The following is a 24,034-nucleotide window of genomic DNA, read 5'->3' on the forward strand; positions in this document are numbered from 1 at the left end:
TACCCATAATAACAAGGTGACCACAGCAGTGCCTGTAGGAAAACAGTGGACACCAATCTCAACATTTTTTCAATATTATCAGAGCACTTTATTACTTCACTAAAAGTCATGATGACAAGTTGGTATGACTTCAAAAAAGGACCCAAATAGAATTTCTAAGATTAGCCCATGAGACTACCTGACTGCTTACTGAAAAAGAGGTAAATGTCTAGGATAGAATATGAGTGCTGCTGAGACTGACAGCACATAAATTTGGGAACTTCCTGTGCTGTCCGTTGAAATTTTAACATTTAAAATCCTGCAGTTAAGAGAGAATTTGCTTCCTTTCTACTGCTGATAGATGGTAAGGCTATATGGTATTTTGGAGCACAGGCTTAAAAATCACAGCTCACTATATGACCTTAAGTGTTATTTTAGCTCTCTCTGTAGTTTCTTCATCTCTAAAACAGGATAATAAAAGCACCTATACCTCATAAGACAATTAAGAATATTATATGTGTAATGTGTATAAAGAACCCAAGACAATGGCTGATACAGAGAAGGCCTCAGTCAACTTCAGTTTCCATTTCCAAGTGGCCCTTTTACTTGCCTATTGTAACAAATTCAGTATTTCTGAGAGTCTGGTCAGAAAAAGGACAATCAGCTTTTTTTTTAATCTACCATGCAGGATGACAGAAACCAAATGAAAGTGCTGTAAAGAACACTGGTAATGTGTTCTTTTAGTAGTTTAGTAGTCATGAACTAAAATTTAGTCACTAATTAGCCAAGTGATTCTGAATAGCTTTTCTAACCATATTTTTAAAGTCATATAATGGTATAGAAGGTCCAAGTATAAATGTGTCATTATAAATCAGCCTTACAAATACCCTGGTGTCTGTGAAAACTAAAATTGAGAGTTGTAAGAAATTATTCCTGATCCAAGTGAAAGAAGCAGAAATCCCTTGAAATGTATTAAATCCCTGCCCTACTAAAAATTTGCCAGAAACTCTACCTATACATTTTCTTACTCATTTCATGTTCATATTTTCAAAAGTCAAACAAAAATAAACGAAAAAGACTCGTTTTTTAACAGTCTTAATGAAAAAATTTTTTTCTCATTAATGGTTTCAGTCAAGAATGAGAGCACAATATAGAAAACCTAGATTTATTTGTTAAACTATTACAAAGACAAAACAATTATCATTGAAGCACTCTGAGGATTTCATCCCAATTTCACTTGTTATGGAAACCGACCTAAGAGGTTAGAAATTAAAGGACATAACCTAAGAGGTTATAACAAAACAGACTGGTGAAACATGGTGAAAGGAGTAAAAGCTAGTCAGAAGCATCCGTGTTAGTGGTATTTTATGTGGCTAGGGTATTTCCCAAGAGGCTCCCTAAAGGTGCCTGAATTAATTAATCTGGGTCCCAAATTAGTAAAAAAAAAAAAAAAAAAAAAAAAACCCTTATCCCTGTGAAGAACGAGCAGAGGCCAAGATTTCTCTGAGATCTCTCTGTCTTTCTTTTTAAGGGGTAATGGGACTCTTAGACTGTAAAAGGGTTTATCTTAGATTCAGCCTCCCTCCTTCCCATCCAGTCTACCTACGTCTTCAAGTGCCTGCGCATTCTCAGGTAGGTCTGCCAGGTTACAGAAGATGCATATAGTGAAGGCTGGAACTATAGGCCTACTCAGAGGGCACCTATACACAGAAATTTTGGGGTAGATGATAAACTACAAATACCCTACTGGTTAAGTTAATTCACCTTTGTTAATAAAGGTCATAGTTTCTTCTGCTGGTGACAACTTTCTGTCTCAGTATAGTCTCAAAAAAGAACTGGTTCAGGTAAAATTTGGAGAAGGAAAAAGATCTCATCAACATCCACTCCACAATAGAAGAGGCACCAAGTTCTTTCCTAGTTACGAGCAGAATCTGAAAAACAAAAGATTTACAGTGTTTATAATAATAGCTATTATTTATTGAATGCCTCGTCAAGAGTGCCAGAGAACTTAGATATATATCTTGGTCTTTGCAACAATCCTGCCAGGTAGTTTATCAACCCCATTTTCAAATGAGGAAACTGAGGATTAAAGAAGTTATGTGCCTTGTCCAAAGGCACAGGAGCCGGTATATGGTAGAGCTGTGATTCTACCACTCCTGTGCCTTGACTCCACCCCATCTCCTGCACCGAGAGGTCCTAGTTCCATTATCTTGAAATCATTAATGGTTGCATAAACACTCTAATTATTCCTTCTTCATTCCTTAAAGGCAAAAACAATTTAAAATGATTAAAAATTTAAAGACATTGTTTGGAATTCAGGTCAATTATCCAGATGAATAATTTGTATAAACTTTATGAACAAAATAGCTCTTTACTCCAGCTGTAGCATAAAATGAATAGAAAACAAATCATCAGCTCATTAGAAAGCTTGTGGTTATTTTATGATTATTTCACCATAAAATTACATTACAAAGAATCCTAAGAATTCTCACCAGTGAACTGCAGTAACATCTCATCTGTGTAACCATTAGTGACACAACAAATGCATTTCTTATTAATACAGTAATGGGTACTCTCTGAATAGTCTATTTTTCAAGAAGAAATACGTAAAAGCCAGAAGATCAAAAAATGTTTTCCAGTTTCAATAAAAGTTACTAAGTATTACTGAACTGAAAAAGTTAACATGCTATAAAGAACATGATAAGCAGGAAAGTGAGAAGGGAAGAAGACTTAAGTTGGCACCAAAAGATTTCCCATACAGTGTAAGAGTGAAGTACTGATATCTGGAACTGTAAGATCTGAAAATTAAAGGTAACAGAGCTGCAGCAATATGAACACGTAATTTTAGCTAATTGCAGAGGAGACAATGCTGGTTTTAGACTATATGGCTACAATGACAGAAATAAATGCTGTGGAAATAAAAATTAAGTATTTAAAGCAAGAAATATAAATCACAGAACTCTAAGAGATTATTCTGATAGTTCCACTGGCAGCACCTGAGAGGAAAACAGAGATTCATTATCATTTTTCATGGTTATAGTAAGAAGAAATGTTATGTTCACATGGCAACAATTTGGAAGGTAAATGGAACTTGGAAAAAGGAGGGATCTCACAACCCAACTGGATGACTCACAATAGTATAAGAGTCAAGCCAAAATATATAAATCTTGCCACACTATTACTAGATGCTTTAAAATAAAGGACCTGGGCATAAGTAACACCTCAAAGACTGGAGACAGCCAGTATTCAAGAAAATGCTACCTGGTCAGAAGTAGGACACTGTAGAGGGGAAAGAGGGACAACAATTTTAACAAAGTAAAAATCTTACAGCTCATAAGGGAAGGCCAACTAGGATTACTAGTCCTAGAGCTCTACGTGGTATGAATTAACCACATAACCCTCAGTTATTATCAAACATACAGTTGAGATACTCAAGCTGGCAAAGGACAATTTATTTCTCAGGGTAACATGCAGCAAAGTCAGGGACAAACTTTAGGCAAAGCTCACAAGAATGTGTCAGGGAAAACTGGCTGTGAGCTCTTATGTCAGTCAAGAAAGCAGGAATGAAGCAACTTGGGAAATGATAGCTTTTGGAAAAGTGTGCATGGCCTTACGGTTTGGCAAACTGGTCTTGAACGCTAAGGTGCCCAGGACCTTGGTCCTCCATTATTTTCAGAAGGAGGGAAGCCAATACAAGATTATGATGAAATTAGGGGTGTTTGGGTGGCTCAGTTGGTTAAGTGATTGCCTTCAGCTCAGGTCATGATTCCAGGGACCTGGCATGGAGCCCCATATTGGGCTCCCTGCTCAGCAGGAAGTCTGCTTCTCCCTCTTCCTCTACCGCCTCTCCTGCTCTTGCTCTCTCTCTCTCAAATAAATAAATAAAATCTTAAAAAAAAAAAAAGGATTATGATTAAATTAAAGACTTAGATACAGTATGGAATTACTACTTCCTCCCTAAACTGAACAGCAGTGAGTTGCAGCAAATCTTGCTTTGTGATTTCTGATGTACATGTTAAGGTTTCAAACACCACAAGTGGGAAAAGGTGACTCAAGAGCAGAACGGGAGATTATCTCAGGCTCTGCTGCTCCCAACCAGGGAGCCCATTTCTGAATAATGGGCTAATGTCCTCCTCCTGAGTTCAATGAAGTTGGGTGTGTCTTATTCTTTCATGCCTCAATGCCTAGCACTGCCCAATGTCTAACACAGCACTTAACATGTGTAATGCTCAGTAAATGTTAACCTGAACATCACTGTTTGCAGACCTTGACTCCTTAGGGGGAAAAAAACCACGTAAGTCTCAATAATTTCAGAAATGGATAACTAACATCTTTCCAAGCTGCTAATTATATAGAGTTCTCCTGAAAATAAAAATTATTTCACATGATTTTCAAGTTCAATGACAAGGAAGAAAATAAACTACTCACCCCACAGCAGCATAAATCATTTTCAGTGATCAACATCTGCATCCTCAAACTGTCCAGCAACCGTTGGTGTAGTGTCTACCTCCATCCCATCTAAAAAAAAAAAAAAAAAAATCAACTGCTGAGCAACAGTCTACTGAGCTCTTCAGACAGGTAAAGGGTCAACCTATTCATCAAGCAGAAGGAAGCTAGTGCCCTCTGTTGGTCAAAGTTGCTATTTCTTTCTACTGTGGAAAAGTAACAAGGAACAACCAAAAAAGAAAAATTCCACCTGTACATTTTTTTACTTTATAAATTCTCAACCTCAACACTAAAAGAACATTAGATAAGAAGTTTTTAATGTAGTAAAGAGTTTGATATGTGCTCTGAGCATACAGATGCTGTTCATCTTGCTCAGAAACGAAATGATTCTAAAGTGATGGGAAGAAAACTCAGTTATGTGTTCCGTTAATAAAGAAAAATTAAAACAAAAAAAGTTTTTAATGTAGTTAGCATCAACTGTTCACTCTTCACAGAACTGTGCTGGGTATTTACTGTGTGACATTATCATTATTATTATTATTTTAAGATTTAATTTATTTGAGAACGAAGAAGAGAGAGAGCATGAGCGGAGGGGAGGGACAGAGGGAGAAACAGACTTCCTGCTGAATGGGGAGTCCGATGCGGGGCTCGATCCCAGGACCCAGAGATCACAACCTGAGCTGAAGGCAGACACTTTACTGACTGAGCCACCCAGGTGCCCCATTATTTTCATTTTTTTTTTTTTAAGATTTTTTTTTTTATTTATTTGACAGAGAGAGACACAGCGAGAGAGGAAACACAAGCGGGGGGAGTGGGAGAGGGAGAAGCAGGCTTCCCGCTGAGCAGGGAACCCGATGCGGGGCTCGATCCCAGGACCCTGGGATCATGACCTGAGCCGAAGGCAGACGCTTAACGACTGAGCCACCCAGGTGCCCCCCCCATTATTTTCATTTTTAAAGGTATAAAAGTCCTATCCTCACAAAGCTGATGACATAATTCTGAGGAAAGACAAAATAAGTAGAATGAGGTTCTTGCCTGTTTTTCTCATTTCATGGGGGGAAAAAAGCGCGCGCGCGCGTGCGTGTGTGTGTGTGTGTGTGGAGAGACAAGGAAAAAAAGCCCTCTGGAAAGAGCTGTTTAGAACTGCTTTCTCCATTATGGCACCTCCCATTCACCTTCAACTCTTCAGCCCACAACAGGCTTCTGCCTGAGCCCCCCAGTACTCCACCTGGACATGCAGCAGGGTGTGCAAATGTAACACATATCTAAAACTAACTCATCATCTTTCTACATAGAAATGCTTCTCGTGGGGCACCTGACTGGTTCAGTTGGTAAAGCATGCAACTCAATCTCAGGGTCAAGAGTTCAAGCCCCACATTAGGTGCGGAGCCTACTTTAAAAAAAGGGGGGGGGGACCTGAGTGGCTCAGTTGTTAAGCTTTTGCCTTCGGCTCAGGTCATGATCCCAGGGTCCTGGGATCGAGCCCCGCATCGGGTTCCATGCTCTGCGGGAAGCCTGCTTCTCCCTCTCCCACTCCCCCTGCTTGTGTTCCCTCTCTTGCTCTGTCTCTCTCTGTTAAAAAAAAAAAAAAAAAAAAAAAAATCTTTAAAAAAAAAGTTTCTCTATCCTAACATTCTTACTAAAGGATACCTCTCACCTGTCCAATTCAGAAACCCCTACCACATCTCTAATTTCTGTTGCTTCTCTCAAACATCTCTCAAATCTGTTAAGTCTTTAACATTCACTGCCACTATCAAGTGCAGGCCATGATCTCTCATCTAATTTAAATCATAACTTATTTAACAGAGTTTCTCCTTGGGGCACCTGGATGGCTCAGTCCGTTAAGTGTCTGTGTTCAGCTCGGGTCATGATCCCAGAGTCCTGGGATCGAGCCCCACATCAGGCTCCCTGCTCAGCAGGGAGTCTGCTTCTCTGCCCCTCCCCTGACTTGTGTGCATTCTCTCTCTCTAAAATAAATAAGTAAAATCTTAAAAAAAAAAAAAAAAAAGAGTTTCTCTTCTATCCTCCAATATTTCCCTCTGCAATCAATTTTCCATTATCACAGCCAGGGTCATCTTCTGAAACACTAATCAAACTAAAAATTCTTCACTTCACATTCCCATTGGCCTAAGCGTAACACTGAAATTCTTTAAAACAGCTTTCAAGTTCCATTAAGATACAACCAGTTCACTACTCCACCTTTATCTGTTGCTGTAATAACTACCCTTCATACTCAAGAGTTCCAGACATAATGAACTACTTTCAGTCCCCTAAGTTGAATGGTCTCTTGAAGTTCTGCATATGGCTGATCATGTTACCTGCCTCTCTCCCCAACCTGTACGTAATCCCCCTTCACCCCGGTCACTTTATTCATCTTTCAGATCTTGACTTAGATGTCACTTACTCCATGAAACTTGAATCTCTGACTATCCAGGCTGGGTGAAGAGTCCAGCTTCTGATTCCATAGCTTCTCAAGCTTCCCCTATAACTTAGTGCTGTATCACAATGTACTGCCTAATTAGTTAATTTTTCTCTACACAAGAATGCCATTGATATGAACACAGTAATCTCATCTTACTTGGGCACTGCTATATTCTCTGTACCTGGCATAATAGCTCAATAAACACTTCTTACATAAATAAGCACATGAAGCACTGACATACCACAAGGAGATAGGGTGTTTGTTTTTCAGTGCAAAAAAGATGGTTTTATTAAAGCATGGGGAGCAGGACTGGGCAGAAAGAACTGTGACAGGGTGTATTTAAACGGCAAAAAGATTGAAATTTGCCAAGACAGCGATCTTAGGTGTTCTACCACAAAAAAATGGGTAACTACGTGAAAAGATGGGTATGTTAACTGACTTGACTGTAGTAATTATTTCACTATGTATATGAAAACATCATCTGGCATACCTTAAACATAAACAATTTTTAGCCAGTTAAAAAATTTTAAAAATAAATTTAAAAAAAATGCACAAGTCAAACAAAATAAATCAATGGCAAAAAGAGTGACATGGGTACTTAGGACTTTAGAAGATGGGGAACGGTATAGGCTGAAAAAGTTTCATATATAGGCAACTCTCAATACGCTAATAAGGCTTAGGAATAAAAGTTCAAAAATCTCACGTAGCAAAAAGTGTTTGTGATCTTAAAATCATCTGCTATAAAGCATTAAACAAGGAATTTTACAATTAAAAAAAAAAACTCTTCAGTGAAGAAAGGCTTTTCAATGTCCAAGGACACTCTCCCATCAATCACTGTAATAAAAAGAAGGTACCATCTTGAATTCTTTCAGCTAAGAGTTTAGTAGTACACTAGAAATCATCTGAGCCATCTCATCCTATAGCCTATGTTATAGGCTCACCAAGTAGGACTTAAAATGGAGAGGATATACAAGGAATAACAGTGTGACCCAAAGCCTAAACTTTTCCAAATTAAAATATCCCAGGACTGGGGCGCCTGGGTGGCTCAGATGGTTAGGCATCTGCCTTCAGCTCAGGTCATGATATCAGGCTCCTGGGATCGAGCCCCGCATGGGGTTCCCTGCTCAGCAGGGAGTCTGCTTGAAATTCTCTCCCTCTTCCTCTGCCCCTCCCCCTGCTCGTGCTCTCTCTAATAAATAAATAAAATCTTAAAAAAAATAATAATAATCCTAGGGCTTCAGGATACCCAGGTCAACATGCTATGTGCATGAGGATATTTATCACAGCATTATGACAGAAATTTATATTGCCCAATAAAAGAAAAACTAGGGGTGCCTGGGTGGCTCAGTTTGTTAAGCATCTGACTCTTGGTTTTGGCTCAGGTCATGATCTCAGTGTCCTGAGATCGAGCCCCACATTGGGCTCCACACTCAGTGCAGAGACTGCCTTAGATTCTCTCCCTCTCCCCTTCTGTCCCTCCCCCCGCTTACATGCTCTCTCTTTCAAATAAATTAATCAATTAAATCTTTAATTAAAAAAATGAAAAACTACGGTAACCCTCTTTAAGAACATTCTGCACCTCTAAAAATTAGAAGTGCTAAGACTCTATGGCAACATAAAATACTAGTATATATTAAATACATGTAAGCTGCAAGAAGTGCTTATATGCTTATAACACTTTTATATGTATCAGCTCATTTAATCCTCTCACCACTTATTAGCTATTTGACCTCAAGCAAGTTATATGATCTTTCTGTGCTTCAGTTTCTTCATCTGTAAAATAGGGATCAAATAATACTTACCACAGAGCATTCTTGGAAGGATTAAATGAGTACTTATGTGTAATATGCTTAAATCAGGGTCTGGCACATAAGAGCAGTAGCTGAATGTTCTATTGAGAGTAGCAGAATAAGCTTGGAGATATCTGGGGCAAAGGCAAGGTTGTCTCTTCAGAGTTAGAACTTTATATGGTGATTATCAGGCAATCACTGAGGGGACATCCCTATATAGGGGTGACCACAGAGTGTTCTCAGAAGATTAAGATGGCACAGTGAGCTGGAGGCAGGAATGACTGAGGCAAAAAATTACTATTGTAAATCCAGTGTGAGAAGACAAGGGCCTAGGTAGGGTTGAAGGACAGCAGCAGTAATAGCAAGGAAATGTGAAAGTCACTTAAATGAAAAAAATCAATGGGACCTAGTATTACACTAGAGCAAGGAATAAGAAGTAAAGGCTGAGGGGGGAGGAGCAAGATAGCAGAGGAGTAGGAGACCTGGATTTCATCTGGTCTCAGGAATTCAGCTGGATAGGGATCAAAACATTCTGAACACCTACGAACTCAACAGGAGATTAAAGAAAAGAATAGCAACAACTCTGAACAGAAAAGCAACCACTTTCTGGAAGGTAGGACGTGTGAAGAAGTGAATCCGAGGCAAAATTCGGGAGGATAGATGATGGGGGAGGGGGCCTCCGTCCACCACTTCTGGCAAGTGATAGAGCCACGGAGCACAAAATCAGAACTTTTAGAAGTCTGCTCTGCTGAGGGACGTTGCTCCAGTGGCTAAGCGGGGGGTGGAACCCTCGCGGGACAGTGTGGTCTCAGGACTCTCGGGGTCACAGAAAGACCGGGAGTGCCTGAGTGCAGCAGAGCTCCCAGATATCAGAGCAGGGAAGCCAGCTGCAGAGATGGAGCCGAGGTGCGGGCTCTCAGCTCGGCGCTGCCATAAACCGTGATCCGCAGCACAGTCGGGCCACTGCTCTTCCAGCAGGGACCCAACAAGCGGCAGATCTGGGGAGACTCCCCTTCCTCCCCGGGAGGAGCGGCGTGGGAGCACACCGCAGGGATCTGCTGGGTTTGGAGACTCCACATGGGGTCGTGTGCCAGAGATAGAAATGCTCAGCAACAGGCCGGGTGAGCACGGAGTGCTGCCGGAGACCAGGAAGACAGTAGTGATTGACTGCTTTTCTCTGGGGACGCACTAAGGAGAGGGGCCCCGAGTTCTCAGCTCCTCCGGGCGGAGACTGGGAGGCTGCCATTTTCACTCTGGTCCTACAAAGCTGTACGGAAAGCTTGCAGGGAACAAAAGCTCCCGAGAGCAAACCCGAGCAGATTACTTAGCTGGGGCCGGCAAGGGTGGGGCAATTCCACCTCCCGCAAAGACATTTGGGAACCACGGCAACAGGCCCCTCCCCAAGAAGATCAGCAAGAACAGCCAGCCAAGCCCAAGTTTACTGATCAATGAGAACGGCAGAACTGCAGCGCTAGGGGAATACTGCACATAGAATTCATGGCCTTTTTACCATGATTCCTTCATCTTTCAAAGTTAATTTTTTAACTGTCCTTTTTTTTTTTTTTTAATTTTTCTTTTTCCCTTTTTCAACCAACATCTTATCAATCCCTTTTTTAAAAAACATTTTTATTTTTCATTTTTAGAGTCATATTCTATCCCTTCATAGTAGTTACCCTTATTTTTGGCATATATATGTAAGTTGTTCTCTCTTTAAAATTTTGAGATACAGTTCCTTCTAACAGATCAAAATATACCCTAAATCTCTAGTGTATGGCTTTGTTCTAGTCTCCTGCCTGATCACACTCTCTCCCCTTTTTTTTCTTTTTTCTTTTAAATCCTCTTCTTTTTCCAAACAACTTATCAATTCCTTTTATAAAATTTTTTATAATTTTCATTTTTAGTCATAGTCCAACCCTTCATCGTATTAACCCTTATTTTTATACATATGTAAATTCTTCTTTCTTTAAAATTTTGAGAGGCAGTTTCTTCTAACAGACCAAAATACACCCAAAATCTAGTGTGTGGCACTGATCTATGCACCAGCCTGATCATATCTGATCATATTCTGTTTTTTTTGTTTTGTTCTGTTTTTGTTTTTATCTTTTTCTTTCCCTTTCTTTTCCCCCGGTTTCAGGTCTTTTCTGATTTATTTAAAGTATATTTTCTGGGGACGTGGTTACCCTGTTAGCATTTTGTTCTCTCATTTATCTATTCTCCTCTGGACAAGATGACAAGACGGGAAAAATCACCTCAACAAAAAGAACAAGAGGCAGTACCGACTGCCAGGGACCTACTCAATACGGACATTAGTACGATGTCAGAACTAGAGTTCAGAATAATGATTTTAAAGATACTAGCTGGGCTTGAAAAAAGCATGGAAGTTATTAGAGAAACCATTTCTGGAGAAATAAAAGAACTAAAATCTAACCAAGTCGGAATCAAAAAGGCTATTAATGATGTGCAATCAAAAATGGGGGCGCTAACTGCTAGGATAAATGATGCAGAAGAGAGAATTAGTGATATAGAAGACCAAATGATGGAAAATAAAGAAGCTGAGAAAAAGAGATCAACAACTACTGGATCACGAGGGCAGAATTCAAGAGATAAGCGATACCGTAAGACGAAACAACGTTAGAATAATTGGGATCCCAGAAGAAGAGAGAGAGAGAGGAGCAGAAGGTATATTGGAGCAAATTATAGCAGAGAACTTCCCTAATTTGGGGAAGGAAACAAGCATCAAAATCCAGGAGGCACAGAGAACCCCTCTCAAAATAAAAAATAGGTCAACACCCTGACATCTAACAGTAAAACTTACGAGTCTCAGAGACAAAGAGAAAATCCTGAAAGCAGCTCGGGAGAAGAGATATGTAACCTACAATGGTAGAAACATTAGATTGGCAACAGATCTACCCACAGAGACCCGGAAGGCCAGAAAGGACTGGCATGATATATTCAGAGCACTAAATGAGAAAAATATGCAGCCAAGAATACTCTATCCAGCTAGGCTGTCATTGAAAATAGAAGGAGAGATAAAAAGCTTCCAGGACAAACAAAAACTAAAGGAATTTGCAAACACAAAACCAGCCCTACAAGAAATATTGAAAGGGGTCCTCTAAGCAAAGAGCGAGCCTAAAAGCAACATAGACCAGAAAGGAACACAAACAATATACAGTAACAGTTACCTTACAAGCAATACAATGGCACTAAATTCGTATCTTTCAATAGTTACCCTGAATGTAAATGGGCTAAATGCCCCAATCAAAAGACACAGGCTATCAGACTGGATTAAAAAACAAGACCCATCGATATGCTGTCTGCAAGAGACTCATTTTAGACCCAAAGACACTCCCAGATTGAAAGTGAGGGGGTGGAAAACAATTTACAAGGCTAATGGACACCAAAAGAAAGCTGGGGTGGCAATCCTTATATCAGACAAATTAGATTTTAAACCAAAGACTGTAATAAGAGATGAGGAAGGGCACTATATCCTAAAGGGTCTATCCAACAAGAAGCTCTAACAATTGTAAATATCTATGCCCCTAACATGGGAGCAGCCAATTATATAAGCCAATTAATAACAAAATCAAAGAAACACATTGACAACAATACAATAATAGTGGGGGACTTTAACATCCCCTTAACCAAAATGGACAGATCATCTAAGCAAAAGATCAACAAAGAAATAAAGACATTAAATGACACACTGGACCAAATGGACTTCACAGACATATTCAGAACATTCCATCCCAAAGCAACAGAATACACATTCTTCTCTAGTGCCCATGGAACATTCTGCAGAATAGATCACATCCTAGGCCACAAATCAGGTCTCAACCGGTACCAAAAGACTGGGATCTTTCCCTGCATATTTTCGGACCACAATGCTTTGAAACTAGAACTCAGTCACAAGAGGAAAGTCAGAAAGAACTCAAATACATGGAGGCTAAAGAGCATCCTACTAAAGAATGAATGGGTCAACCAGGAAATTAAAGAAGAATTTTAAAAATTCACGGAAACAAATGAAAATGAAAACACAACTGTTCAAAATCTTTGGGATGCAGCAAAGGCAGTCCTAAGAGGAAAGTATATAGCAATACAAGCCTTTCTCAAGAAAGAAGAAAGGTCTCAAATACACAACCTAACCCTACACCTAAAGGAGCTGGAGAAAGAAGAGCAAATAAAGCCTAAACCCAGCAGGAGAAGAGAAATAATAAAGATCAGAGCAGAAATCAATGAAATAGAACCCAAAAGAACAGTAGAACAGATCAACGAAACTAGGAGCTGGTTCTCTGAAAGAACTAACAAGATTGATAAACTCCTGGCCAGACTTATCAAAAAGAAAAGAGAAATGACCCAAATAAACAAAATCATGAATGAAAGAGGAGAGATCACAACCAACACCAAAGAAATACAAACAATTATAAGAACATATTATGAGCAACTATATGCCAGCCAATTAGATAATCTGGACGAAATGGATACATTCCTAGAGATGTATCAACTACCAAAACAACCAGGAAGAAATAGAAAACCTGAACAGACCTATAACCGCTAAGGAAACTGAAGCAGTAATCAAAAATCTCCCAAAAAACAAGAGCCCAGGGCCAGATGGCTTCCCAGGGGAATTCTACCAAACATTTAAAGAAGAATTAATACCTATTCTACTGAAACTGTTCCAAAAAATAGAAATGGAAGGAAAACTTCCAAATTCATTTTATGAGGCCACCATTACCTTAATCCCAAAACCAAAGACGCCATCAAAAAGGAGAATTACAGACCAATATCCTTGATGAACATGGATGAAAAAATTCTCACCAAAATACGAGCCAAGAGGATCCAACAGTACATTAAAAGGATTATTCACCACAACCAAGTGGGATTTATTCCTGGGCTGCAAGGTTGGTTCAACATCCACAAATCAATCAATGTGATACATTAACAAAACAAGAACAAGAATCATGTGATCCTCTCAATAGATGCAGAAAAAGCATTTGACAAAGAATAGCATCCTTTCTGGATCAAAACTCTTCAGAGTATAGGGACAGAGGGTCCATACCTCAACATCATAAAAGCCATCTATGAAAAACCCACAGCAAATATCATTCTCGATGGGGAAAAACTGAGAGCTTTCCCCCTAATGTCAGGAACGCGGCAGGGATGTCCACTATCACCACTGCTATTCAACATAGTATTAGAAGTCCTAGCCACAGCAATTAGACAACAAAAAGAAATCAAAGGCATCTGAATCGGCAAAGAAGAAGTCAAACTCTCACTCTTTGCAGATGATATGATACTTTATGTGGAAAACCCAAAAGACTCCACCCCAAAACTGCTAGAACTCATACAGGAATTCAGTAAAGTGGCAGGATAGAAAATCAATGCACAGAAACTATGGCATTCCTATACACCAACAACAAGACAGAAGAAAGAGAAATTAAGGAGTCGATCCCATTTACAACTGAACCCAAAACCGTAAGATACCTAGGAATAAATCTAACCAAAGAGGCAAAGAATGTGTACTCAGAAACCTATAAAATACTCATGAAAGAAATTGAGAAAGACACAAAGAAATGGAAAAACGTTCCATGCTCATGGATTGGAAGAACAAATATTGTGAAGATGTCAATGCTACCTAGAGCAATCTACACATTCACTACAACCCCCATCAAAATACCATCCACTTTTTTCAAAGAAATGGAACAAATAATCCTAAAATTTGTATGGAACCAGAAAAGACCCCAAATAGGCAGAGGAATGTTGAAAAAGAAAAGCAAAGCTGGTGGCATCACAATTCCAGACTTCAAGCTCTATTACAAAGCTATCATCATCAAGACAGTATGGTACTGGCACAAAAACAGACACATAGATCAATGGAACAGAACAGAGAGCCCAGAAATGGACCCTCAACTCTATGGTCAACTTTGACAAAGCAGGAAAGAATGTCCAATGGAAAAAAGAGTCTCTTCCACAAATGGTGTTGAGAAAATTGGACAGCCACATGCAGAAGAATGAAACTGGATCATTTCCTTACACCACACACAAAAATAGACTCAAAATGGTTGAAAGACCCAAATGTGAGACAGAAGTCCATCAAAATCCTAGAGGAGAACACAGGCAGCAACCTCTTTGACCTCAGCCGCAGCAGCTTCTTCCTAGAAACATCACCAAAGGCACGGGAAACAAGGGCAAAAATGAACTAGTGGGACTTCATCAAGATAAAAAGCTTTTGCACAGCAAAAGAAACAGTCAACAAAACCAAAAGACAACCAACAGAATGGGAGAAGATATTTGCAAATGACCTATCAGATAAAGGGCTAGTATCCAAAATCTATAAAGAACTTTTCAAACTCAACACCCGAAGAACAAATGATCCAATCAAGTAATGGGCAGAAGACATGAACAGACAATTTTCCCAAAGAAGACATCCAAATGGCCAACAGACACATGAAAAAGTGCTCAACATCGCTCGGCATCAGGGAAATCCAAATCAAAACCTCAATGAGATACCACCTCACACCAGTCAGAATGGCTAAAATTAACAAGTCAGGAAACGACAGATGTTGGCGGGGATGCAGAGAAAGGGGAACCCTCCTATACTGTTGGTGGGAATGCAAGCTGGTGCAGCCACTCTGGAAAACAGTACAACAGTTCCTCAAAAAGTTGAAAATAGAGCTACCATACGATTCGCAATTGCACTACTGGATATTTACCCCAAAGATACAAATGTAGGGATGCGAAGGGGTACGTGCACCCCAATGTCTACAGCAGCAATGTCCACGATAGACAAACTGTGGAAAGAACCAAGATGTCCATCGACAGATGAATGGATAAAGAAAATGTGGTATATATATACAATGGAATATTATGCAGTCATCAAAAGGAATGAGATCTTGCCATTTGCAACAACGTGGCTAGAACTGGAGGGTGTTACGCTGAGGGAAATAAGTCAATCAGAGAAAGACATGTATCATATGACCTCACTGATATGAGGAATTCTTAATCTCAGGAAACAAACTGAGGGTTGCTGGAGTGGTGGGGGGTGGGAGGGATGGGGCGGCTGGGTGATAGACATTGGGGAGGGTATGTGCTATGGTGAGTGCTGTGAACTGTGCAAGACTGTTGAATCACAGACCTGTACCTCTGAAACAAATAATACAATATATGTTAAAAAAAAAAAGGAAGAAGATAGCAGGAGGGGAAGAATGAAGAGGGGGAAATCGGAAGGGGAGAAGAACCATAAGAGACGATGGACTCTGAAAAACAAACTGAGGGTTCTATAGGGGAGGGGGGTGGGAGGTTGGGTTAGCCTGGTGATGGGTATTAAAGAGGGCATGTTCTGCATGGAGCACTGGGTGTTGTACACAAAGAATGAATCATGGAACGCTACATCAAAAACTAATGATGTAATGTATGGTGATTAACATAACAAGAAAATTTTTTTTAAGAATAAAATTTAAAAAAAAAAGGAAGTAAAGGCTGAGTCAAAAGAATACTTCAACAGTCTGATTGAAATAGGATACTCAGAAAAGCAAACCAGTCTTATAGGGGAAATATTTACAAAGAAGCCTACAGAGTGGAGACAAATGAAGCAAATTCGAAAGCCACTTGTTTAAGGTCCAGAAGTGTGTCACAAAACAAGAACCCAAGTTTCTTGAATGCTGTCTAGCCCTTTTAATCAACTGACTATCCTAGTTTTACACATAATCATGTAGGAATTCATTTTAAAAATAAAAACAGCAGCATAGATACACACACACACACACACACATATACACATAAGCAAACAAACAAAAAGACTGGAAAGATAGGCAATAGAAAAATTAAGAGGTCTTCCAATTGTAATTACACTTGATTTTTCATTTCTTCTTTGCCTGTGCCCATTTAAAAAATTTTTTGATTGTGAACACACTATTTTTGTAGTTGAGGGAAAGAAGTAAAAAAACCAAAAACAAAGTTTCATGAGAATTCCCATTCTATATAATTCTACATTTGCTTCCTACACTGTAAGTTAATTCTGAGATTTCTCTGTCTTAAGAGTTTCCAAAAGAACATACGTACATATCTATGTATATGTATCTATCTCCGTAACTTTCCTTGTTACCCAAGGACCATCTGACTGCTCACACTGAAAGAAAGGATACTCACCTTCATAATCTCTTACTGAATCTTCTGTCCGGACTCCAGCCATGTTATATTGGCTGCTCACAGACTGAGAAAGCATTCCTTCTAATCTCTCCAATGTGGCTTGGCCTTCTGCTGTTAAATGGGATAATCCTTCTTCATAGGTATAAAATGTAGGGATGTCTCCCTGTCCTTGTTCTAAACAAATAAAATGCTTTTAAGCTATTATAAAGCAATTAGAAAAACATGGATAATCAATAATGCATTTACTGAAGATAAGGTACAGTTTAAAAAGGCTTCCAGGAAAATATTTTTCAATATTCATTTAATACTCAGATGTAGGTCATCTGTTAAAAATAAAGACAGAAAGAAAATGTCTCTACCCTCTAGAATGAGAAGGGATTCCAAAAGATAATGACCCAGTAAACAGCAATTCTCAAAAAATCAAATGTCCAAGGACTAGAAGGAAAAGAGGGTGTACCTAAGGCCAGGAAGTCTTATGTTATCCCAAGCTGGGAATTTTATAGGTGAGTGCAAATTAATTTGATACTAACTTGTACTGATTTTTTTGTGGATTAAAATACATGCTCCTTTTAAAAACTCAGAAATTCTGGAAAATATAAAAAGGATAAAAAAACAAAATCATTCAAAAATCTCAGCAGAAATGAGAACGTATTTAGATATATGAAGGAGAATTCCAGAACCGAATTTGTCTCAGGCCAGGAAGTAGGTACATATGGAGGAAAGGACTTTGGACAGCCAGATCAGTGGACATGAGAGCAGTGGGAAGAAGAAAAGAGAAGAGCAGGCACCTCAAGTTACAAGACTCTACCAGGCTAGTGACAGTATTTTGGTCTGGGGGAGGCAAAGAGAAATAATCTTAGACAAATGAAGTATGGTTCTGGGGGGAGAAAATGACTTTGGTAGTGAGTTGTCTGAAGGATTATGTTAAGTAAAGATGCAGATGATAAAGATTTCAAGTGGTGGAGGGAGAAGGCTTTGTTCTCTGGGAGGAGCTGCATCAACTTAAAAGATTCTCCCAACCACCCACTTTCTCATCTATTGTTTTCTTCCCTTCCATTTATCTCTATCCATTTTCTGCTCCCAATAATATCTACTTTTTACCTTCAAGCTTGGAAAGTCCAACTATTTTTCCAGTTTGGCTTAGACATGAATTGTGCCATTCACTTTTATTAATAACCACACTATGAGTATTTAATAGAGATATAAAGAACTATAATCCCATACCCTTAGTACAAATAAGTGCTTAAAATGAAACACACACACATTTAAAAAAAAATCCGTGTCACTAACCATGTGCTTCCACATCATATTCTTCTCCATCATAATCATCTGAATCTTCATCCTCAGGATCAGGATGCAAAGCCTGGCATTCACACATTGCAGTGAACATTGCCTCCACTGAACAAGGAAGTTAAATTGTAATGAACATTCTTTTCTGGCCAGTGTAGAGTAAAAATTTAATAATATAACCACCAGTACAAATAAATTCAATGAGTAGACAAGAAATATACCAGAGTCACACTATTTACAAAACCTGCTAAATTCCAAGGAGAATCAATCTTGAGAAGTACTTGATGGCAATGGACAAGTCACAAAATAGTAATAGTTCATTTTAAGAGAGATCTCTTCATGCCTGGCTGGATTTTCTGAGAAAAAGAGTCAGAGTCTTGGTCAGACTGCTGGTATCAGGGCGGAGCCCCTTTTAGTTGATAGGACTCTTTTCCAGCTATCCTGGCATCTTCCACTTTGGAAATGCCATGACCCTTGCCGTCTATCTGGTAAGATTCAAAGTCAACAGCATCAAGTCAATAAAAATAACCAGATCTCTTCATTCACAAACACACCAAATAACATAGTGTCTCCTATACTCTCACCACATTGACAATCTTTGATATTAATAGGTATCTGGTCCTCAACGATATGACAGATGTTAGAATGAAGAAAAAGCAATGGGACAGAAGGTAATGAGGGTAACAGTAAAAGTGTGTGTGTGTGTGTGTGTGTGTGTGTGTGTATGGGGGTGGGATGCTTGGTATGTAAAGGGAAAAGAATCAATTCTATAGAATACTCACATGCTGATTTATCACTAGGCACAAATCTGAATTCAGCAATAGGTTCAACATCATCATCACTGTCTTCTTCTTCTTCTTCTTCAGCAACAGATTCTTTTGATTCCTCTAGAAAGGGAATAAAAAGAACTTTTTAAATGATGTTTTTTGTTTTGGAAAAAAAGAAGCCTAAAATAATTTCATAAAGGATGCTTATTGATGTATCTAAATAGTGCAACACAGTTTTTACTTCAAATTATAAGAACATGGTTATTTTAGAGCTAAAAAAGACTGTGGACTTTCACTGAGCCCTAGGGATTCCAAGCCCCCTTCAAAGTCATGGTGGGGGTGAGGAAACCCAAACAGGCCTCTAACAAGTACAGTTCCACTGTCATCTGTCTCTCTTACCTTTTACCATGAAACAAAGGGTTCAGTAGCAGTTTGTAAACCGCTGATGTGATTTATCACCAATAATTTACAGATGAGAAAACTAAGGCCCATAAAAGTTAGCAAACCCAACAGATAAATTACCAAAGTCTGTAGGCAAGAAAAAAATACAAATGTTCAATGAAGAGAACTAGCACAGTGGAAGCAGGAACTGCTACAACTATTCTGGAGGTGTGCATATCCTACTATGCAGCAATTCCTCATCTATGTATTTATTATGTACACAAGGAGTTTATACATAAATGTTTACTGAAGTACTCGCGAAAATTTTAAAAATTAATGTTAATTTAAAAAAAAGGAAACATGTATTGTAACCCGATCATATTATATTTTATAGACAGCAGTTAAAAAGGAACAAATATTTATATGTATCAAAACTCATAGATTAAAAAATGTAACTGAGTGAAAAAACTAATGGCAGAATATATATAAATAGGGGCGCCTGGGTGGCTCAGTCATTGGGCGTCTGTCTTCGGCTCAGGTCGTGATCCCAGGGTCCTGGGATCGAGCCCTGCATCGGGCTCCCTGCTCAGCAGGAAGTCTGCTTCTCCCTCTCCCACTACCCCTGCTTGTGTTCCTGCTGTCGCTATCTCTCTCTCTGCCAAATAAATAAATAAAATCTTTAAAAAAAAAAAGAATATATATGAATAATACCACTTACATATTAAAAGTTTAACACAAAACAAAACCATTATATTGCTTATGGATTTATACATATTCAGTAAAAATCTAAAAGTTTAGATGCGAAGGACACATACCGCCTTTAGGATAATGTTTAACTTGGGAGATAAAATATGAAACAAAATGGGAAAGGTACGAAAAGGATTAACAGTACTGATACAGTCTTATTTGTTTTTTTTAAAGATTTATTTATTTGTTTTAGAAAGAGAGAGCGAGCGAGCAGGGAGAAGAGACAGAGGGAGAGAGACAGAAAGAATCTCAAGCAGACTCCCCGCTGAGCGCAGAGCCAGACACACGGCTCGATCTGAGGACCCTCAGATCATGACCTGAGCAGAAATCAAGAGTCGGACACTTAACTGACTGAGCTACCCAGGCACCCCCAGTTTTACTTCTTTAAAAACCAGAGTAACTATGAAAAAAAGTTAGAATTTATGCTAGATCATGAATAATGAAAATTTTTTATTACTCTCTGTACTTTTCACTGTTTGAATTATTCCATAATTTTAAAAAACCAGGTCGGGCACCTGGCTGACTCAGTTGGTAGAGGACACTGACTCCTGATCTCGGGATTTTAAGTTTGAGCCCCACACTGGATGTACAGATTACATAAAAAATAAAATCTTTAGGGGTGCCTGGCTGGCTCAGTCAGTAGAGAATGAGACTCCTGCTCTTAGAGTTCTAAATTTAAGTCCTTGGGTGCAGTGATTACTTAAAAATAAAATCTTAGAGCACTGTGAATTGTATAAGACTGTTGAATCACAGACCTGTATCTCTGAAACAAATAATACATTATATGTTAAAAAAAAAAAAAAAGAAAGAAGAAGAAGAAAACAGGAGGGGAAGAATGAAGGGGGGTAATCGGAGGGGGAGATGAACCATGAGAGACAATGGACTCTGAGAAACAAACTGAAGGTTCTAGAGGGGAGTGGGGTGGGGGGATGGGTTAGCTTGGTGATGTGTATTAAAGGGGACATGTACTAAATGGGGCACTCGGTGTTATACGCAAACAATGAATCATGGAACACATCAAAAACTAATGATGTAATAATGTATGGTGATTAACATAATAAAAAAAAAGTCAAAAAGAGAAAAAATTACTGATGTGCGGTATGAACCCTGGTGTGGGGATTTGTTTAAAAACTCCTCCAGGGGCGCCTGGGTGGCTCAGTTGGTTAAGCGACTGCCTTCGGCTCAGGTCATGATCCTGGAGTCCCTGGATCGAGTCCCGCATCGGACTCCCTGCTCGGCGGGGAGTTTGCTTCTCCCTCTCCCACTCCCCCTGCTTGTGTTCCCTCTCTCGCTGTGTCTTTCTCTGTCAAATAAATAAATAAAATCTTAAAAACTCCTCCAGGTCTGGGCGCCTGGGTGGCTCAGATGGTTAAGCGTCTGCCTTCGACTCAGGTCATGATCCCAGCATCCTGGGATCGAGTCCCGCATCGGGCTCCCTGCTCCTTGGGAGCCTGCTTCTCCCTCTGCCTCTCTCTCTGTCTCTCATGAATAAATTAAAAAAAAAAAAAACAAAAAAAAACAAAACTCCTCCAGGTCAGTGTCCTGTGCAACCAGGGTTGAAAAGCACCACTTTAGAGCATTGCTCCTCAGACCATTTGTGGGGAAGCACCAGTTGTTTCTTATTTCCAAAAGTATCAAAATACAAATAAAAATAAATTACTAGAAAAATAAAAAGAAAACACATACAAAAAAAAATAATAATAAATAAATAAATAAATAAAATCTTAGGGGTGCCTGGGTGGCTCAGTCGTTAAGCGTCTGCTTTCGGCTCAGGTCATGATCTCAGGGTCCTGGGACCGGGTCCCGCATGGGGCTCCCTGCTCAGCAGGAAGCCTGCTTCTCCCTCTCCCACTCCCCCTGCTTGTGTTCCCTCTCTTGCTGTGTCTCTGTCAAATAAATAAATAAAATCTTTAAAAAAAAAAACAACTTAAAGAAAAAAAAAATCTTTAAAAAATAAAAAGTATAAAAAATTTAAAAACCAGGTCAACAAAATACTTAAATAGAATCACTAAATTCTACCCCTGAAACTCATAATACGCTATATGTTAACTAAACTGAATTTAAATTAAAAAAACACATAAAAATATAAATTAAATGTTGTTTAGCATATTAAAGTTACCATTTAAAAAAATTTTAATTCTCCATGCAGATGAAAATAAGGTAGAAAGGTTCTTATACTATTACTGAAAGTGTAAATTGATATACACTTTCTGGAAAGCAATTTGACAACACATGTTAAGAGCTTTAAAAGTACTACCTTTAAAGCAGCAATTCTACTCATAGGAATCAATTATAGGGGGTATCTAAATGCTTTTTTTTTCCTCTAAGTCATACAAGCTGAATATAGAATGAAAAAATACAGATAAACAAAAAAGGAAAAAATTTTAAATGCCCAGTATTTACAATTTTAAATCACAGATTTCATAGGACTTTTTCTGTCCTGTTGCTGTTATATGGTTACATTGTTATACCGTCCTCTGTAAACAAGTGAAATAATACAAAAATACTGGAGAATTCTAAAATAACTCTGAACAGGGCGCCTGGGTGGCTCAGTTGGTTAAGCAACTGCCTTCGGCTCAGGTCATGATCCTGGAGTCCCTGGATCGAGTCCCACATCGGGCTCCCTGCTCGGCGGGGGGTCTGCTTCTCCCTCTGACCCTCCCCACTCTCATGTGCTCTCTCTCATTCTCTTTCTCTTAAATAAATAAATAAAATCTTTAAAAATAAAATAAAATAAAATAAAATAACTCTGAACAGTTGAATTGAATACATTATGGTATTACCAAACTTTTTCAGTGTTTTAAAAAACAAAATGGTATCATATTAGAACTATTATTCTATAACTGAATGAACATCACTTTTTATATTATAAAAGTAATACATGCTGGTATAAAAATAATTGAAAGAGTGTAGATGTAGTCCAAGGAAAAAGTAAGTCCTTACCACTCTAGTTCCTCTCCCTAGAAGTAACAATTATAACAATCTGTTTTTTACCTCAGGAATCTACCTTAAGGCAAGAAATATAAATGCAATACAGTATTTTTGCAAGTAAGAAAAAAACACAACCATGACCAACACTCATTATCTCATGCTAGATCATAGTATCTGCCGTATTTCCAGTCTCTAAATCTTTCTAAATTTTCAACAGTGGGAGTAAGTTTTTAGTTATTTTAAAAATAATCTAATATCTTCAACTATAAGCTGAAAGTCCACTTTAATAAGGTTTATGGAGGTTCCAAAGAGAAACAAACATCTGAAGCTTGGAGAATCAGGATGAGAGGAACAAAGGCTGGGAAAACAGGATCCAAGCACGTGTAACTTATGAGAAGAGTTGAATCCCACATAAACGGAACTGGAGAAGTACTACATAAATGTGACCCAGGAGGATTCTACTTTTTAGTAAGAAGTGAAGTCTGACTTAGTTTAGTAAGAAAGGATTAATCACAGTCCCATTAATTTCAAGAAAATAATCATATAGAGGAAACATTTAAAATACCTATCCCAAACCTACTGAATCCTTACTGCCTAGTTTGGGACTCCTGGTATTTGCATTTTTAACAAGCTCCCCAGGTGTTTCTACTGTGCAGCCAGGTTTAAGAACTAAAGACTACTACAATCCCCTCATTTTTCTGGATGAAACTGAGGCTCAGAGAGACGAAAATAACTTGCTTACCAAGTTAATGACAGTCTCATCCAATGTGTTTTTCTCTTTAGCTTTATTGAAGCCCTGCCTCTCTAACCTAATTTTTTGACATACACCTGACATACACCTTTGCCCAAAGCTAATGCTCTCCACTATCTATGGGCATTTCACACCAGGATTTGGAAATGACTGGCAAGGTCACCTCTGAGTCTTTGCAATTCTATGAATGAATGGCTTAAACTAAACATGAAATAATAATAATCTCGGTTATAAAATCAGAGTTGCACCTACTTGGAAAGTGAACTTTGTGCCCAATACCTCCTCATTTGGAAGTCTTACTACAACCCAAGGTCAACAGCTTTTTCTTTTCCTTACCCTCTCTTTCAAATTTCATTAGAAATCTTTGCACTTTTTCCAATGGCAA

The 24,034-nt window shown here is 38.7% G+C and overlaps 1 protein-coding gene across 2 annotated transcripts in view; it reads right to left on the bottom strand.

Moving 5' to 3' along the window:
• Positions 1–1,130: 1,130 nt before the first annotated feature.
• Positions 1,131–24,034, bottom strand: part of CLNS1A (chloride nucleotide-sensitive channel 1A) — a 30,326-nt gene continuing 7,422 nt past the window's right edge. Inside the window, exons 3-7 of one of the 2 annotated variants that reach the window (XM_021704641.2) lie at positions 18,855–18,959; positions 18,073–18,180; positions 16,783–16,956; positions 4,408–4,497; positions 1,131–1,910 (exon numbers count right to left, since the gene is read on the bottom strand). In XM_021704641.2, the coding sequence (XP_021560316.1) occupies positions 4,430–4,497; positions 16,783–16,956; positions 18,073–18,180; positions 18,855–18,959 (455 nt within the window). In that variant the 3' untranslated portion in view covers positions 1,131–1,910; positions 4,408–4,429. The remainder of the gene's footprint in view (positions 1,911–4,407; positions 4,498–16,782; positions 16,957–18,072; positions 18,181–18,854; positions 18,960–24,034) is intronic. The other variant, XM_021704640.2, reaches the window with a different exon arrangement.

This window comes from Neomonachus schauinslandi, chromosome 11 (genome assembly GCF_002201575.2).
Source record: "Neomonachus schauinslandi chromosome 11, ASM220157v2, whole genome shotgun sequence".
Taxonomy (NCBI): Eukaryota; Metazoa; Chordata; class Mammalia; order Carnivora; family Phocidae; genus Neomonachus; species Neomonachus schauinslandi.